Consider the following 18,302-nt stretch of genomic DNA (forward strand, 5'->3'; position numbering starts at 1 on the left):
AGTGTGCAACAGGTAATTTGTTGAAGGCATAGTTATTTATAAAGGGTTACAGGTTGCTTTAAGAGCTGATCACATAATTTGATGGTGATGTCATTAGGGTTCGTACTTAGGCTACTGTTTTACTTTCAGTTTTGTATTCTGCAGTGCAGCAGGAGCAGCTCTTCAATAAAACCTGTTGTGTGTTTATTTGAATTCTTTCAGTTCTGTTAAAACGCACAATCCCTAATAAAGAAAGAAAATTAGCAGCGAGTTGGGATTTTGTTTCATCGAGAGCATAGAGAAAAGATCCTAAAGAAAAAATTATTGGTCCTTGCACTGAGTAAAAGCAACAATAGAATTAAAGATTAAGTGTCCGTGCCAGGAAGACTGGAGTAAGAAAAAGCTCTATGGTTTTGAGAGTTTGGCGAATCATTAGAAGATTCTCTTCACAATTGTCTAGTTTGTGGTTTCCAAAATGAGGCTGTCCAAATAAGTTTGTTTTCTAAGCATGCTTTGACTTTAAAGACAGCAGTTCCATCGCTGTGCCGATGGAACACATTGATAAAGAGACTTTACAATTTGGTGCAGGAATGAAAATGCACAAGTTGGGAACTGCCCACAGGAAATCAAAACAAGAAGCATGTAGCATATGTGCCAAAATGGGCCATTCAGTGAGTGAATGATGGAGCAAGGATGGTCAATGCAAGAAGAGTGGCAAAATGGGTCACATTGCAAAAGCTTGCTTGGCTAAAACAACTTACCTTATTCAGAAGAAGAACCTGGGTACTTTCAAGAGAGAGAATAAGTTGCATTTTACGAAAATAATTTACTACGTGGAAGAAAAGAAATATGACTGTGAAAAAGAGAATGTCTAGAAATATGCTAGAGCTCCAACTGAACATCTTATCCATACAGCGTGAATTGCATAGATTCTGGGTGATTCCAAAGTAAAGTGGACAATCTAGTAGGATGGAGATTGATGCTGATGCTACTGTATCTTTAATTCTTAAGACTACATACCAACAAAAACTGCATTATCTTTCCTTAAAACCAGCTGGTGTGATTTTAAGGACATATCGTGCCATTAAAAGTTTACATCATGGTCAACATTGAGTTGAATGGACAAACGGTGGATTGCCTCTCCATGTTGTCCATGGTAAATTTCCAGCTTTATTTGGGAGATCATGGGCAAGATCAAGCTTAACTGAGTGCTGTCAACAGATTGGTCAATGTCAAAACAGACTGACAGCATCTTCTGGATAAATGCAAGAGTGTATTCGAAGAGACATTAACTCATTGAAGTGAAGCTCAAAGCCAAATAATCAACCAAAAAGTCTCAAAGCAAGAGTGGTGCCATATGCAATTTGTTTCAAGGTCGAAGCAGAAGAATTAGCATGACTTGTTAACTCTGGTATGTTAGTGACATGGCTACTCCCATTGTACCTGTCATGAAACCAGATGCTTCAGTTTGTATTTGTGGTGATTTTAAAACATAAATCCAGTAATATGTGCTGATCAATATCCACTTCCTTTAATTGAAAATGTGTTTGCTGGGTTATCAGGTGGACAGAAATTCAGCAAGATTGATCTTTCACAAGCACATTTACAGAGGCATGTAACCATTGAATCACAACTATTGCTATTCATAAAGATCTTTTTCGTTTTAAAAGATTGGCTTTTTGAATAACATCTGCACCAGCCCTTTTCCAAAGAATGATGGAGGCTTTAAGTAGTCTCTCTGGTGTACAATTTTATATGGATGATATTCTAATTACAGGGTAGAGGGAATGAGCACATTTGAATAATTAGGAAGGCACATTGGAATATCTTGAAGCATATGGTCTGCGTATCAAAAAAGAGTGACTTTTTCCAGGCATCAGTCCAGTATTTGGGTCACATTATTGATAGTAATGTGACCCAATGCTTCTAAAATGATCAACGCTCTATTAGAAGCTCCACATCCAAAGAATACGACACAATTGAAGTCCTTTCTAGGATTAGTAAATTATTATGGCAAATTTGTTCTGAATTTAGCTATTATTGAAACCATTGCATAATTTATTGTGTGACACAGTCATGGGACTGGACAACAGACAGAAAGCAAAAGCATGCAAGGATGTCAAAGATGCTTTGCAGAAGTCTGAAGCGCTTGCTTGTGACGCTTCACCTTATGGAGTAGGGACAGTAGTTTCACATGCCTTTGGGAGAAGGACAACCAATAGCTTTTGCTTCGCATACTCTGACTAGTGCTGAATCTAACTATGCTCAACTGGAAGAAGGAGTATTGAGTATAAATTTTGGTATACAAAATTTTCGTCGTCATTTCACATTATTGACCATCGACCTTTGGACCATATAAAGGCATACCATCGTTAGCTGCTAGTCACTTGCAAAGATGGTCTCTGATTCTGTACATTCTTGCGATATAAAGGATCATCAATCAGAGTGCCATGCTGATGCATTATCATGCATATCTTTACCTATTGAGCAAATACCATCAACTGGTTTTGCTAATATTCTTTATTTTTCACGAGTAGATCATTTGCCTATAACAGTTTTTCAAATTCAGAGATATCCCAGAAATGATCCCATGCTGGGGAAGGTGAAGTGCATCGTCCACTTCCTGATTTAAAACCATATGTGTTGAGAGAGCTTGAGTTGACTGTCCAAGGTGGGTATTTATTGTGGGGAGTCTGAACATTCCTCCTAGTCAGCATGGAAGAGTTCTTGAACAATTACATGAAGGACATCCTGGTATAGTCCGGATGAAGAAATTAGCAAATAGTTATTTTTGGCCAGTTCTGGATGTTCGGATTGAACAAAAAGTAGGAGTGTGTCAACCCTGTGCACAAATAAGGAATCCACCACCGTTCCTCTTTTTACATCTTTGGAATTGGCCATGGCAATGAAAGCACTTGGATTTTGCTGGTCTCTTTAAATGTTACATGTTCTTAGTCATAATTGATGCGCACTCAAAATGGCTAGAGGTTATCATATAATCTACTACATCTGAACAAACCATTGAAAAACTTGAAGAAATTTTTGCAAAATTTGGTAAACCAGAACAGATTGTTGGTCCACAGTTTACTTCACAAGAGTTTGAGCATTATCTCAAAAGTAATGGTATTCAGCATATAAAATCTACACCTTGTCATCCATCAACCAATTGAAAGATTCGTACAATCCTTGAAACATTCTTTAAAGCTTCAGAAGAGCAAAGTTCATTATTGTGTCATATGAATAGCCTTTTGTCATCTTGTAGAAACACTACTCATGCGACGACCTGCATTACTACTCTTAAAGAGGAAGTTCAGAACTATGTTTGATTTGTTATTACTTGCAGAAACTTCAGAGATAGTAGTGTCAGCAACAATCAGTGTTAGACGACAAGTGAAAACAAAACAACACTCATTTCAACAAGGTTTGTTGCATAAGGTTAAATCTCATGGGATCCAGGGTGAGGTATCTAAATGGATACAAAATTGGCTTCTTGACAGAAGCCAGAGAGTGGTTGTAGAGGATTGTTTTTCAAACTGGAGGCCTGTGACCAGCGGTATGCCTCAGGGATCAGTGCTGGGTCCACTGTTATTTGTCATTTATAATGATTTGGATCAGAATATAGGAGGCATGGTTAGTAAGTTTGCAGATTACACCAAGTTTGGTGGCATAATGGACAGTGAAGAAGTTTATCTCCGATTGCATCGGGATCTTGGTCAATTGGGTCAGTGGGCTGATGAATGGCAGATGGAGTTTAATTTAGATAAGTGATGCATTTTGGTACACTGAATCAGGGCAGGACTTACTCAGTTTAATGGTTGGGCGTTGGGGAGAGTTACAGAACAATGAAATCTAGGGGTACTGGTTCATAGCTCCTTGAAAGTGGAGTCACAGGTGGACAGAGTGGTGAAGAAGGCATTCAGCATGCTTGGTCTCATTGGTCAGAACATCAAATACAGGAGTTGGGACGTCTTGTTAAAGTTGTACAAGACATTGGTAAGGCCACACTTGGAATACTGTGTGCAATTCTGGTCACCCTATTATAGACAGGATATTATTAAACTAGAAAGAGTGCAGAAAAGATTTTTTAGGATGCTACTTGGACTTGATGGTTTGAGTTATAAGGAGAGGCTGGATAGACTGGGACTCTTTTCTCTGCAGCGTAGAAGGCTGAGGGGTGATCTTATAGAGGTCTATAATATAATGAGGGGCATAGATCAGCTAGATAGTCAATATCTTTTCCCAAAGGTTGGGGATAGGTTTAAGGTGAGAGGGGAGAGATACAAAAGTGTCCAGAGGGGCAATTTTTTCACAGAAGGTGGTGAGTGTCTGGAACAAGTTGCCAGAAGTAGTAGTAGAGGCAGGTACAATTTTGTCTTTTAAAAAGCATTTCGACAGTTACATGGGTAAGATGGGATAAAGGGATATGGGCTAAATGCAGGCAATTGGGATTAGTTTAGGGGTTTTAAAAGAAAAAAGGGCGGCATGGACAAGTTGGGCTGAAGGACCTGTTGCCATGCTGTAAACCTCTATGATTCTATGTGAGATAGAGAACACCTAATTTTGCCGTGAGTGAGAAATGGGAATCGGCTATAGTTTTAGCAAAAACGGGTGAAATTTATCACATGGTTCAAACTGAGGATGAACTAGTTTGGCGACGCCATGCTGACCAATTGTTTTCATTTTGAAATGATTTTTCAGAATCATTTCCAGAAGTACCAATTTCTTTAGTCCTTAGTGTTTGTGAATGCTACTCTGGAAGACTTAGTTGATTGAGTTTCCTGATTGTCTTAGCTACCATACTGAGTGAGAATGATGCAGATTTAGTTCCATGAGAAGAAGTGTCTGCTGAAGATCCAGATCACACTTTTAGGGTCAGAGACAGCAAATTCCAGAACATCGTATTTAACCAAAGGGGAATAGACATCCTCCTGACCAACTTTCTTATTGACTGTGTATAATGATTAATGATGTATAGAATTGGAGTGTTATTGATTCTATTTATAACATTGTAGTAATTTGTTGTCATGATCACAGATGTAAAGAGAGGATGAGGGATGTTATATAGTGTAAAAAGAGTTCAGGTTGCTTTAAGAGCTGATCGCATGTTTTGATGGTGATGTCATTAAGGTGTGTGCGTAGGGTGCTGTTTACTTTTAGTTTTGTATTCTGCAGTGCAGCAGGAGCAGCTTTTCAATAAAACCTGTTGTGTGTTTGAATCCATTTGTGCAAACCACATTCTTTTCTTTCTGTTAAAACCCACAACCCCTAACATAGTAAGTACATTACAGAAGTCAAGTAGGTTCTTTTCCCTCTTGGATTTTTTTTGCACCACCTGCCACAAGTCTGGCCTTGCTGATATGCCCTTCAGGACCTGGCTCGTAGTGGTGATACTGAGCAACTCTTGGTGATGGACATAGAAAATCATATCCAGATATCCAGAGTGCATTCCTTACTGTCGCTACACTCATTGCCTTGTTGAAGCCATGAGCCTGGAGTCAATGTTGAGGTCTCCTGAGGTCGTTTCACCCCCCCCCCCCCCACCCACCCCAACCCTATGCCATCATGCCACCATCTCTAGTGGGTCTGGTTAGTGGGACAGAATCCAGCTATGGTGATGGAGGATTCTGAAAAGTTGACTGAAAGTTATGATTCTGTGACGGACCACCAGCCTGTTCACTTGACTTGAATGCAGGACAGCTCTTCCAATTTTGATCCAATTCCCAAATATTAGTATTGATGATTTGCAGAATTGACTGGGTTGGATTTTCCTTTGTCATATGATAGTGCCTATTGATTTCATGACTGAAGGGGGCCATTTGCCTCCTTGTGTCCGTGCTGGCTGTAAAAAGCTATTTGGCCTCATCCCATTTTTTTAGTTTTTGGTCTGTAGCCCTACAATTAATGTACTTAAGGTGAATATTTATTTAGTTTTAAAAATGTGATGTGGGATTCTGCTCCTGCCATCCTTTCAGGCAGTAAGTTCCAGACCCTCACCATCCGCTGCGTGAAAATATTTTGCTGGGCTCCATTTAATCCTTTTACCAAGTATTTACATCTATGCCCCTGGTTATTTATCTCTCAATTTATCTATAATCTCAGACTCATTTTTTACTCAAAGTGCTGTGGGGATAGTTTTGACATTTTACTATTGAACATAAAAATTTAAATTCCCCAACAAACGTGGTTGGATTTAAACTTTTATCCCTGAAGTGCTTGTCTCAATCGGCTGGTTTATTAGTCCACTAACAACCAGTATGCCCCTGATTATTTTTTGGATGGATCTTCATAGCAAAGCATGGATATTGATTATGGTGGAAGCAAACCTAACCTATCAGACTAAACACTAAGTATGGGATTCCTTTGGGACCGGGAAAAATTACATTCAGCCACTGAGGCTTGTGTTCACTAAATCTGAATTCTTTTGATTCTAGAATGTGCGTAGATGTGGTATCTTGCACGCTAAGTCAAGACAGTAAATCTCTATAATCCATCAAGATTGAAAGCGAAGGCAAAAACATATTGCATCATCCAGAATCTTTTGCACCAACATTGCAGTGTCAATCGCCTACATGGCAACTTGGCTGCAAAAACTCATGGACTGTCTTTCCCATGCCTGTGACCTGATTTCCCTGACAATGGGCATCAAGAACACTGCAGTCATGGGACAAGGTGTTGCAGCTCCACTCCTGATCACATTAAATAACACCCCACTGAAAGTGGTTAACAAATTCTGCTACCATGGTGTCACACAGTCTGTCCCTTTGATGCAGAGCTTGATGCACACATTGGGAAAGCAGCTACCACCTTTGGCCAATTCGTGAAGCATGCATGGGATAACAGCAACTGACTATTAGGACTAGCTAATGATTTATAAAGTCACAATAGTCCCAGCTGAACATAGGCTGCTCTCACCTTTGGGAGGGAGAGCTGACTGGTGGTGATTTAATCTGAGGATCACCACACCTCAGGCAAGGGGCAAGGTTGAAAAAGTAAGCTTTCATGAATAACCTCAGCCAGCACTATTGGCATCACTCTGCTTCACAAACCAGGCATCTAGCTAACTGAGCTAAACTGAACTTGATGTATGGTTGTGAAAATGAGCAATTTAATGCAAAGAAAAGAAGCTCAATAATTTCCATATTCACTGTCTGTAGTTTATCATGAGTATTGAAGATTGGAGGGTGGCAAATGTTGTGCCTTTGTTTAAAAAGAGCTGCAGGGAAAAGCCTTGGAACTACAGGCCAGTGAGCCTCTCATCTGTGGTGGGTAAATTATTGGAAGGTATTTTGAGAGACAGGATCTACAGGCATTGAGAGACACAAGGACTGATTAGGGACAATCAACATGGCTTTGAGTGGGAAATCATGTCTCTCAAATTTGATTGAGATTTCTGAAGCGGTAACGAAGATGGTAGATGAGGGCAGTGCAGTTGATGTTGTCTACATGGACTTTAACAAGGTCTTTGACAAGGTACCACATGGTAGGTTGTTGCATAAGGTTAAATCTCTCAGGATCCAGGGTGAGGTATCTAAATGGATACAAACCTGGCTTGATGACAGAAGCCAGAGGGTTGTTTTTCAAACTGGAGACCTGTGACCAGCGGTGTGCCTCAGAGATTGGTACTGGGTCCACTGTTGTTTGTCATTTATATTAATTGGATTTGGATGAGAATAAAGGAGGCATGGTTAGTAAGTTTGCAGATGACACCAAGATTGGTGGCATAGTGGACAGTGAAGAAGGTTATCTTTGATTGCAACGGGATCTTGATCAATTGGGCCACTGGGCTGACGAATGATAAATGCGAGGTGATGCATTTTGGTAGATTGAACCAGGGCAGGACTTACTCAGTTAATGGTAGGGCGTTGGGGAGAGTTCCAGAACAAAGAGATCTAGGGATACAGGTTCATAGCTCCTTGAAAGTGGAGTCACAGGTGGACAGAGTGGTGAAGAAGGCATTCAGCATGCTTGGTTTTATTGGTCAGAACATTGAATACAGGAGTTGGGACATCTTGTTGAAGTTGTACAAGACACTGGTAAGGCCACACTTGGAATACTGTATACAGGTCTGGTCACCCTATTATAGAAAGGATATTATTAAACTAGAAAGAGTGCAGAAGAGATTTACTAGGATGTTACCGGGACTTGATGGTTTAAGTTACAAGGAGAGGCTGGATAGACTGGGACTTTTTTCTCTGGAGTGTAAAAGGCTGAGGGGTGATCTTATGGAGATCTATAAAATAATGAGGGGCATAGATCAGCTAGATAGTCAATATTTTTTCCCAAAGGTAGGGGAGTCTAAAACTAGAGGTGAAAGGGGAGAGGTAGAAAAGGGTCCAGAGGGGCAATTGTTTCACACGGAGGGTGGTGAGTATCTGGAACAAGCTGCCAGAGGTAGTAGTAGAGGCAGGTACAATTTTGTCTTTTAAAAAGTGTTTAGACAGTTACATGGGTAAGATGGGTATAGAGGGATGTGGACCAAATGCGGGCAATTGGGACTAGCTTAGGGTTTTTTTTTAAAAAGCATGGACAAGTTGGGCTGAAGGGCCTGTTTTCATGCTGTAACCATCTATGACTCTATGTCCTAGCAGAACAAATTTACAAATCGGGCATTTCTCTCAAAGGCAGAGATCCTAAGCATATTGGCACTAAGCAAACAGAGGTAGCTCAGGCATGTCCTCCAAGTGGAAAATGATGGTATATCCAAGGACTTCTGTATAGTGATTAAGACAGAGCCAGATGACCCAGTGGGGCACTCAAGGCTCTGCTTCAAATTTGCTTGTAAGAGTAACATCAAGATCATAAAAAATCAACATTGGCGCTTGATTCACCAGCTGACAAAAGAAAAAAAATGGTAATACATCCGATGGGCTGGCATGCACTACCAAGTTGGCTGCAGCCGTTTGGAAACCGGTACCAACACCGAAAGCAACAACCTGGAATGTCACTTGCACTGTCAAGTAGCAGAACTTGCTTCAAGGATTGGCCTTTATGTCTATCAGCAAAAGTGCACCAAATGAAGGCACCACATCTCAATGGATTGTTTACTATGTGTTCATCGTCTGTCATAGGTGGAAAGATTTCAAAACGCGATTTGATGTAGAGTACATTATTTCAAAATTTGCTAATGGCTCAAAATTGTCAACAATGTGGAAGATGATGCTAAACTTCAAAAGGTCGTAAGTTGGTTGAATGAGTGGACTGCTGTCAGATAAAACTTAATGCAGAGAAGTAGAAGTGATTTCTTTTGGTAGGAAGAATGGAAGAAGGTAATATATAAGATGAAAGGTACAATTCTGAAATGAGTGCAGGAGCAGAGGGACCTAGGGGTATATATACAGAAATCATGAAGTGGCAGAGCAGTTAATAAAGCATACTGGATTTTGGGCTTTATGCATAGAATACAAAAGCAGTGAAGTTATGATGAACCTGTATATAATACTGCTTCAGCCTCCACTGAAGTATTGTGTCTTCTGAGCATCATATTTTAGGAAAGGTGTGAAGGTATTAGTAAGATGCAGAAAAGATCCAAGAGAATGGTTCCAGTTATGTGCATCAGTCGGTGAAGCTGAGGCTGTTTTCCTTGGAGAACATGAGGTTGAAGGGTGATTTTAACATAGGTTAAAAATCAGGAGGGATCTGTTCAGAGTAGATAGGGAGAAACTGTTCCCATTCGTGGAAGGATGCCAACCAGATGACACTGATTTAAGGTTATTGACCAAAGAAGCAATATCGACTTGAGAAAATTTGATTTTACTCAGCAAGTGGTAGAATCTGGAATGCACTACTTGAGTGCATTGGAGGAGGATTCAGTCGTGGCTTTTGAAAGGGAATTGGATTATTATCAGAAGAGGGAACATTTGCGGGCTACAGGGAAATGACAGCAGAGTGGCACTAGGTGAAATGCTCTTGCAGGGAGCTGGTGCAGACGATACTGACCAATTGGCCACCTTGTGCTGTAATTATTCTATTATTCTGTGATCCTGTCAATGTAATATTACATAACAAGGTGGTGTCCCTTGTCATGTTATAGCCTAAGCAGTACCTTAATTATTTAGTCCAACAAAGTTACAGGATAGCATCAGTGAGATCCCAATTTTTGTCAAATACTAAGCAACCAAGTACACAAGATGACCTCAGGAATAAAATAAGAAATTTCATTTGGATACACATCAGAAATCAGTGATATAAAAACAGAAAATGCTGGAAATATCGCTGTAGGTCTGGCAGCATCTGTGGAGTTAACATTTCAGGTTGATACCTATTTTTGTTTTGGGTTTTTAGTATCTGCAGTACTTTGCTCTTGTAATAATGTCAGTGATCTGAAAGTAGCAAAGATGCCTGAAAGAACATTTTTAAAAAAAAAAATTTGGTGCCAGCAAGTTACTCTATTAGAATGCCAAAAGTTGTTCTTTCCACCACCCTCCATGTTGAACAGATATTTGCCCCTCCACTTCTGAACAAGTTTCTATCTTCCATTTTTTAAAGTTCTAAGCCAATTCTGCCTCTATACTTTGGTAGTACATGGAATATGTCACATTACTGTCCTCACCTCTTTGAAGACATCCTTGGGAGTACCTCTGCTTGACTCCAATCAACAGTCTCAATGAGTCACATTTCATTGGTTAGCCCCTCTTCTTTATCATTTGCTGAATCATTTCACTGAGCGGTTTATGTTTTGTGGAGTATTGAATTGCAGACATATTGGAGGAAATAACCATTTTGTGTATTGAATAGAGTTGAGCGGGATCAGTTTTTTTTGTGATCTGAATGTACTCCAAAATGTTTGTAATAGAGAAACAAGCAACTTGTATCTCACTACATACACACGCTATACTGCATTCTTTCTCAATTGCTATAGTATGGTCATTTGTATAGAAGCTTCTTGTGCTCAAATAAACAATAGAATTCTCTATTCCATGACCTATTGATCACGTCTGTTTACTGCAAACTACTTGGTGTAATTCTGACTAGCTAACTGACTTTCAGTTTGTTAAATGCACCAAGTTTGGCTGATTGGGACAGTTCATGACCAAAATATTGCTGCAGAGAGCTTTATGGCTTCCTTCTATCATAAAGCTGTCAGTGACCTTTGGACAAGCTGAGACTTTTCATGTTCTTGGCATGCCTTAGCTTTTCAAGGATCTCCTATATTCAGGGCCAATCAACTACTGTCAAGTCATTTAACTTTCTGTAATCTGCAGTATTTTCTGTGTATCTGAGTTTCCCTAAAAACTGTGGTTGAATATTTAACTCTTTACCTTGTTGCATTTGTTTTCTGTGAAAATGAGGAAATGCAATCTTCTCCATCAAGTGCTCGCAGCTGTAAAATCAATTGTGGTGTTCCCCTTACGTTCATGCAAGATGGTATGGCCATCTTCTCATGGTTGAGCTAAAGCTTCAGCATACTCACATAATGCACCCTTTATTTATGTTATTTGCATTGCATTTAGGTCATACAATTTATAATGCTATCCTTTGATAGGTGAGTTAATAGGTTGTAATGAACAAAGCATCGTAGCTGTGAGGGACAGCTCGGTGGATAGGATATTGGTATGTAGATAGGCTGGAAAATTGGGTGGGGATCCTGGATTCAGGATTCAATCCTGGACCGGGGAGCGGCGCGGGCTTGGAGGGCCGAAGGGCCTGTTCCTGTGCTGTATTGTTCTTTGTTCTTTGTTCTTCTTTACTCAGTCTGGATCTTGTTTCTTCTCACGCACAATAAAATTTGCTATTCTTGGGTTCTGATGTTGACATTGTATTGGAATATCTGATGGTTACTTACACATCCACATTTGCTTTGCCTTAGACTCTACCAACTTTATTCAATCTTTCAAAAATGATAATAATTGGATTTAAAACATGAAAGAAAATTAAACTTCAATTATATTTCCAAAGTAACCTAGAAAAAACTTTAGATATCAATGTGAAGGTGTAATTATACAAGTTTACACTCCAGTTTAGTCTTGATATGAAACAGTTTTGGCTTTGCACTGTCATCAGACTTGTGTATTGTACTTGAACTGGCTCTAAAATGAAGTGGTATATGATTTCCTTCAGAGAGTCTTGCTACTCTTTGTTTCAATATCAGGCAGGTCTCCAACTTTAGATTCAGCCTGCATTTATGCTACAATGACAATCTTATTAGGCAAAGCAGCATTGTGTCTCCATTTCACTTGTAGGAGGATTGCAGTTAGCTATGTAACCCAAATGAGTTGTATATCACCAATATTTCCATGGTTCCTACAGCACTAGAGCCATTGTATATTTGATCCGCTGAGCCCAAATTTGCAACATTCATTCTTAACCAGATATTTTATCTCGTTCTCTTTTAAAGGGGTTAATCAATGTAGCATTAACTACTTTTAATGAGATCCTTTTTCATATTTGACATTAAGTAGGGAAAACTACTTCTGTAATTCTGTTCTTATGTCCTTTTTGGCAATCAATTTAAATTAAGCTGCTTGTGCCTAAATTATCCATGCCTGTCATTATTTTACATAAGTGGGTTACATATCCTTTTAATTTTCTCTCTAATAAAAATATATTCAACACTTCATTGAGCCCTAAATCCTGGAAATCTCTCTGTTCCTTGTCTGAACCCTCATGATATCCTTTCTATACTAATACTAATATGTCCAGGAGAGGTTCTGTTGCTGTTCTTGGATATTTCCAAAATGCCTTTTTTAATATGAATTGTATTGATGGTTTGTTTTAGGGAGGGCTAATTTTGAATCTTGGCTGATGACCTGCATAATGTGCTGGCTGGCCATTTGTTCTAGTGGTAAAGAGACCCCCATGATTTTGAAGTCAAGACCTCAATTAAATTTTGCAGGTGAACTACAAGGTGCTAAACTTGCCAGAAAGCTGAGTGTGTATGGAGGAGGGCTGGTGAGCAGCATGATTGTCAAACCAAAAGAGCTGAAGTAATAGTTCAGTGCTTGCCTTTGGTTGGTTTTCGGCTCTGCCATCCACTAAACTGATTGGAGCCTGCATGGCACGTCTTCCCACCAATGATACCAATAAGAGTTTTATTTATGTCATAGGGCCCAAATTTGCATTTTAAAATGGGCCTTCTGCTTGAAACAGACAGATGCTTTGAATACCCAGTGACATGCCCCTTGCTAAATTGATCTAGCCACATTGCCTGCTAATAAGGCCGTTATACGAACTTCTTGAGCAGTTAGAGATGCGGGCCTAGTCAACAAAGCACGCGTCCCTTGAAAATAGAAAAAAAGCCTTGAAGTTAGTTTGGTAGCCTCCCATTTAGGCAGTGAAATTGCAGCCTTTCTCTTTCTACCTTTTAGTTTTTGCAGTTGGAATGAATAGCCTTTGGGCAACAAATGCAACCTGTCCCATTTCAAGAGCAAATATCAAGGTTTACTATCTGCTGGCTAGTGTGAGTGTGCGTGCACATACTGCTTTTAACTCCTTATTTGCCTTCATCAAATAAACTTGCTATATCAATGAATTTTAATGTTATACTAAATTGAATTTTATTAAACTTTAATGAACAATTCTCTCGTGCATATTAACATGGAATGTTAATTGTGCTTAAATTTTTAATTATTTTGTAGGGGGATCGGATGATTCTGACAGCTGTGACGAACCTTCGGGAGATGGTATTTCACTGGCATCTGAACGTTACGATAACCATGAGGAAGCTGCAGCTGATGGTATGTGATATTGCATATCTTTGTATGATCTGTTTTTGTCAGTTTGTTTTTAGGAACTATAAAATCTGGACCTCAGGTTTGATAAAGTTCTTGAGTAAAACCAGGCAAGAGGTAATTTTCCAGTGACATTGAATTGGGTTGCCGTTGGAAAGCAGCTATGAGGAATTGAAGAGCTCTCTCTAGTGGTATTCAAAGTGTATACAACCAAGAAAAAAAACGTATTTTTAAAGCACAAAAAACTTGGCCTTAATATGAAGCTCAGGTTAAATTGTACTCATTAAGCTTGTATATAATATATTTTCCTAAAATATATTAAATAGATAGGATAGTTTTTGGCATCACTTTTTCCTAATTGTCATATTCCAACTAAAGTAGTATGCAAATCTTGCCAGCAGAACAGGAAGATCACTAGAAAATGGCATAAAATAACATTTTTTCAGCGTATTAAATATGTCCTATGTATATACAATGTTGTACATTTTGTACAACTGGAAGGCAAGTGAAGGACTTGTTTAAAAAAAAATCCAAATGTGATGCAACTCAATAAAGAGATCATGGATTATATAGTTGTCCCTGTCCTACAGTTTATCTTATATAAACATTTGGCCCTGACTCTTTAAATGGAAACTAAACCATGAATGTTACAATTAACCCTTTTGTAGAATTTTTATCCAGCAACGATTGTTTATTCAAAGAATATACGAATGAGAGAAAAAATTGCCTGAAAAAAAACAGAAGGAAGCAGTTCTGTATTAAATTATATGGTGCATGGTCTTTTTGAAATTGATCCAAGAAATAAACTACCTCCCAGAAATCAACCAGGTAATAAATAATAGGAGGTCTTTGTTATGCTTATCTTATGAGTTTGTTGAGTAGATCCATAGCTGAGATCAGCTAAGTACATTCATCAAATATATTGCAGTTTAGACTTCAGTCATTGAAATTTTTGTCACTGAGGAGTGGGGACATGTTTATTTCATTTTCCTCCTCTAATGTCACCTTTGTGAAATAGATTGCAATTTCATTCATTTCAAAATTTCCTGTGATCACCATTGAAATGTTCTCAAGAAACTGCTTTTAAGCAGACTGAAATTGTAGCCTGTAAGTCCTATATCAGGTTTAAAAATTGCGAGAATTTTATGTTGAATGGTTCAATCAAGGAAGATTTCCAGGATCTTCAGCAAACTTAAATAAAAACTGAAAAATTGTTAATAGTTAAAATGCGGTTAGATGCTATCTTAATTCCTGGTATATAATCTTTATATCTTGTGTTTATACATTTAACAGGATTGTGCATAAAATAAGAAATTGCATCAGAAATGTATATTAATATTAACAATATATCTTCGTACGTCAACCAAAAGTTGAAATAAAGTTTCTAATTGTGATGAAGGAACATGTTTTGAGTAAGGTTTGTGGACTTATAATGCTTAAAATATGATATTCAGTTTGTGCAGCATAATGCTAGGTCTTTACAACCTTGTTTCATTCCTAACTGATGCATTTTACAAAACCAACCTGCTGGGAATGTGTACTGCAAAATCATCTGTGACTTTCCATGGTTTTTCAATGTATGCTTCCAGTGAGTAAGGGCTCACAACGGAAGTATTCATCAATAAAATCTTCCCAAACAACTCATGTTGGAAACATGATTACAACAATTGCTGATGATACAAAGCTAGTTTAAAATGTAAGCTGCGAGGAGGATAGATAAAGGCTGCAAAAAGATGCAGTTAAATGAATAGGCAACAAAATGGAATATAATGTAGGGAAGTCATAAAAAAGAAAGCATTTTTTAGAATTTTTGAAACTGTTAAGTATTGATGTTCAAAGAGACTTGGGTACACTGTACAAGGAGTGAACAAAATTAGCATGCAGATGCAGCAAGTAATTAAGAAGGCAAATGGCATGTTGGCTTTATTGCAAGTGGAAAAGAGTATAAGAATAAAGAAGTCTTGCAACAATTGTGTAGGTTTTTGGTGAGGCCACACCTGGAATGCTCTGCAATTTTGGTCTCCATATTTAAAGAAGAATATTGGAGGCAGTTAGTGAAGGTTCACTAACCTGGTCTCTGGGATAAGGTGGTTGTCCAATGATGAGAAACTAAGTAAGTAGAGCTGATGTTCTCTGGGGTCTAGAAGAATTAGAGGCGATTTCATTGGAATATACAAGGTTCTGAAGGGGCTTGACAGGAGAGACACAGATTGTTTCCACTGGTTAGGAAATCTAAAACATGGGCACAGTCCAGGATAAGGGGCTGCTCATTCATGACTGAGAAAATACTTGCAAAGGAGGTGAATTCTCTACTCCAGAGGGTTGTGGATGCTCAATCATTGAATATGTTTAAGGCTGGGATAATCAGATTTTGGTATCTAAAGAGAATCAAGTAATACGAAATGGAGGCAGGGAAGTGTAGTTGAAGCCCAAGATCAGCCATGACTGAATTGAATGGTGGAGCAGGCTCAACTCGCAGTCATGTGGTCTACTCCTATTTCTTATGTATGTTAATTGATCAATGTCTAGTTTTCAACTCTGCTTACATATACTACATTATATTTTATGCTTTAATTAATACAATGTGTGAAAAGCAATAATACAAGATTTTAATTTCTTATAGCCATATGAGGAACTTAATTGGAGAACCACCAGCCTTTTAAAAAAATAGTACTCTGCAAAATCTAAAGCTGCAATTTTAGTCGAATGTGATCAGTAGAAAATTGATCTTTATGGGTCAAATACACAGTTTGAAACCCTGTCCAATTCACACCATGTTGACTTTGCAAATCACTGATTTTGAAGTTCAAGTCATGTGTAAATCTGGTGTCTGTTCTTGCTGGATTTAAGTCCCCGCAATTGTGTAGACATTTTCAACCATTTGATCTTGAGCTTATTAAAATGAAAGTGCAGTGGAGAAGCAAATCAATTATGTTGTTACTTGCAGTGTAAGATATGTGTTTAAACTTGTACATTAAATTTAGGCTCATGTAACCTTTGCTCTTTTTTATTCATTCATGGTTGTCCCTGGCTGGCCAGCATTTATTGTTCATCTCTAGTTGCCCGAGGGCATTTGCGAGTCAACCACATTGTGGTGGCTCTGGAGTCACATGTAGGCAAGACCAAGTAAGGACAGCAAATTTCCTTCCCTAAAGGGCATTAGTGAACCAGATGGGTTTTTCCGACAATTGACAATGGCTTCATGGCCATCGGTATATTCTTAATTCCAGATATTTTTTATTGAATTCAAATTCCACCATCTGCCGTGGCGGGAATTTGAATCCCGGTCCCCAAAACATTAGCTGAGTTTTTGGATTAATAATCTAGCGATAATACCATTAGGCCATCGCAATTAGCACCAATATGCATACTATGTAATCTCTATTGTTTAATGCACATGGAGATGGAAGAAACTCTGACCACAATCTTTTAATCCACTCTGGATATGGGAGTAGTCGCAGTAAGAAGTTTAACAACACCAGGTTAAAGTCCAACAGGTTTATTTGGTAGCAAAAGCCACACAAGCTTTCGGAGCTCCAAGCCCCTTCTTCAGGTGAATGGGAATTCTGTTGGAAAACTAGACATTGATCAATTAACATAAGAAATAGGAGTAGACCACATGACTACGAGTTGAGCCTGCTCCACCATTCAATTCAGTCATGACTGATCTTGGGCTTCAACTACACTTCCCTGCCTCCTTTTCGTATTACTTGATTCTCTTTAGATACCAAAAGACTTGATTAGTTGTAAGTATTCGCATTCTAACCATTATTCATGTAAATTGAGTTTGTGTCTTTATATGCTCTGTTTGTGAACAGAATACTTACAACTAATCAAGTCTTTAAGAAACAAAACAATGTTGTTTTGTTTCTTAAAGACTTGATTAGTTGTAAGTATTCGCATTCCAACCATTATTCATGTAAATTGAGTTTGTGTCTTTATATGCTCTGTTTGTGAACAGAATTCCCACTCACCTGAAGAAGGGGCTTGGAGTTCCGAAAGCTTGTGTGGCTTTTGCTACCAAATAAACCTGTTGGACTTTAACCTGGTGTTGTTAAACTTCTTACTGTGTTTACCCCAGTCCAACGCCGGCATCTCCACATTATGGGAGTAGTGCCAGAGCACCGGGAGATTGCCATTTTTTCACTGCTCAAGAAAGGAGAGGAATAAACTAGGGCAACTACAGGCCAATCGGTCTAACGCCAGTGTTGGGGGAACTATAGAATCCATAGTCAAGTACAAAATTACTTCTCTCTGGGGAAAAGCATGGGTTAATAAAGGACACCCAGTATGGATTTGTTGACAGTAATTCTTGTTTGACTAACCTCATTTGAGTTACTTCAAAGAAACAAGAGGGTTATGACAATAGTGTTGTAGTTGTATATATGAACTTCCAAATTTGACAGCACACCACGTAACAGGCTTATTTGGAAAATAGAAGATTGTATTCTTAAAGGGATAGTGGTATCTTGAGTACGTTATTGTCCAAGAGGTGGGACACAGAGAGTAATGGTAACAGTATTTTCTGACTGGAGGAATTTGCGTAGTACGATTCCCCTGTCTTGGTAGGATCAGTGAATTTGTCTTTGAATATAAAATCGCCTGCACTTGGGAAAAGGGAATGCAGTTTAGAAGATAGTAAATAGAGAAAAGGTA

General features: G+C 38.6%; 1 protein-coding gene across 5 annotated transcripts in view; it reads left to right on the forward strand.

The window, feature by feature from the left end:
• skap2 (src kinase associated phosphoprotein 2) overlaps positions 1-18,302 on the forward strand; it is a 346,507-nt gene that overhangs the window by 23,016 nt on the left and 305,189 nt on the right. For all 5 annotated transcript variants that reach the window (XM_078240001.1, XM_078240009.1, XM_078240015.1 and 2 more), the window contains exon 4: positions 13,554-13,652. In XM_078240001.1, coding sequence (XP_078096127.1) covers positions 13,554-13,652 — 99 coding nt within the window. The remainder of the gene's footprint in view (positions 1-13,553; positions 13,653-18,302) is intronic.

The sequence above is a fragment of the Mustelus asterias genome, chromosome 2, assembly GCF_964213995.1.
Source record: "Mustelus asterias chromosome 2, sMusAst1.hap1.1, whole genome shotgun sequence".
Lineage (NCBI taxonomy): Eukaryota > Metazoa > Chordata > Chondrichthyes > Carcharhiniformes > Triakidae > Mustelus > Mustelus asterias.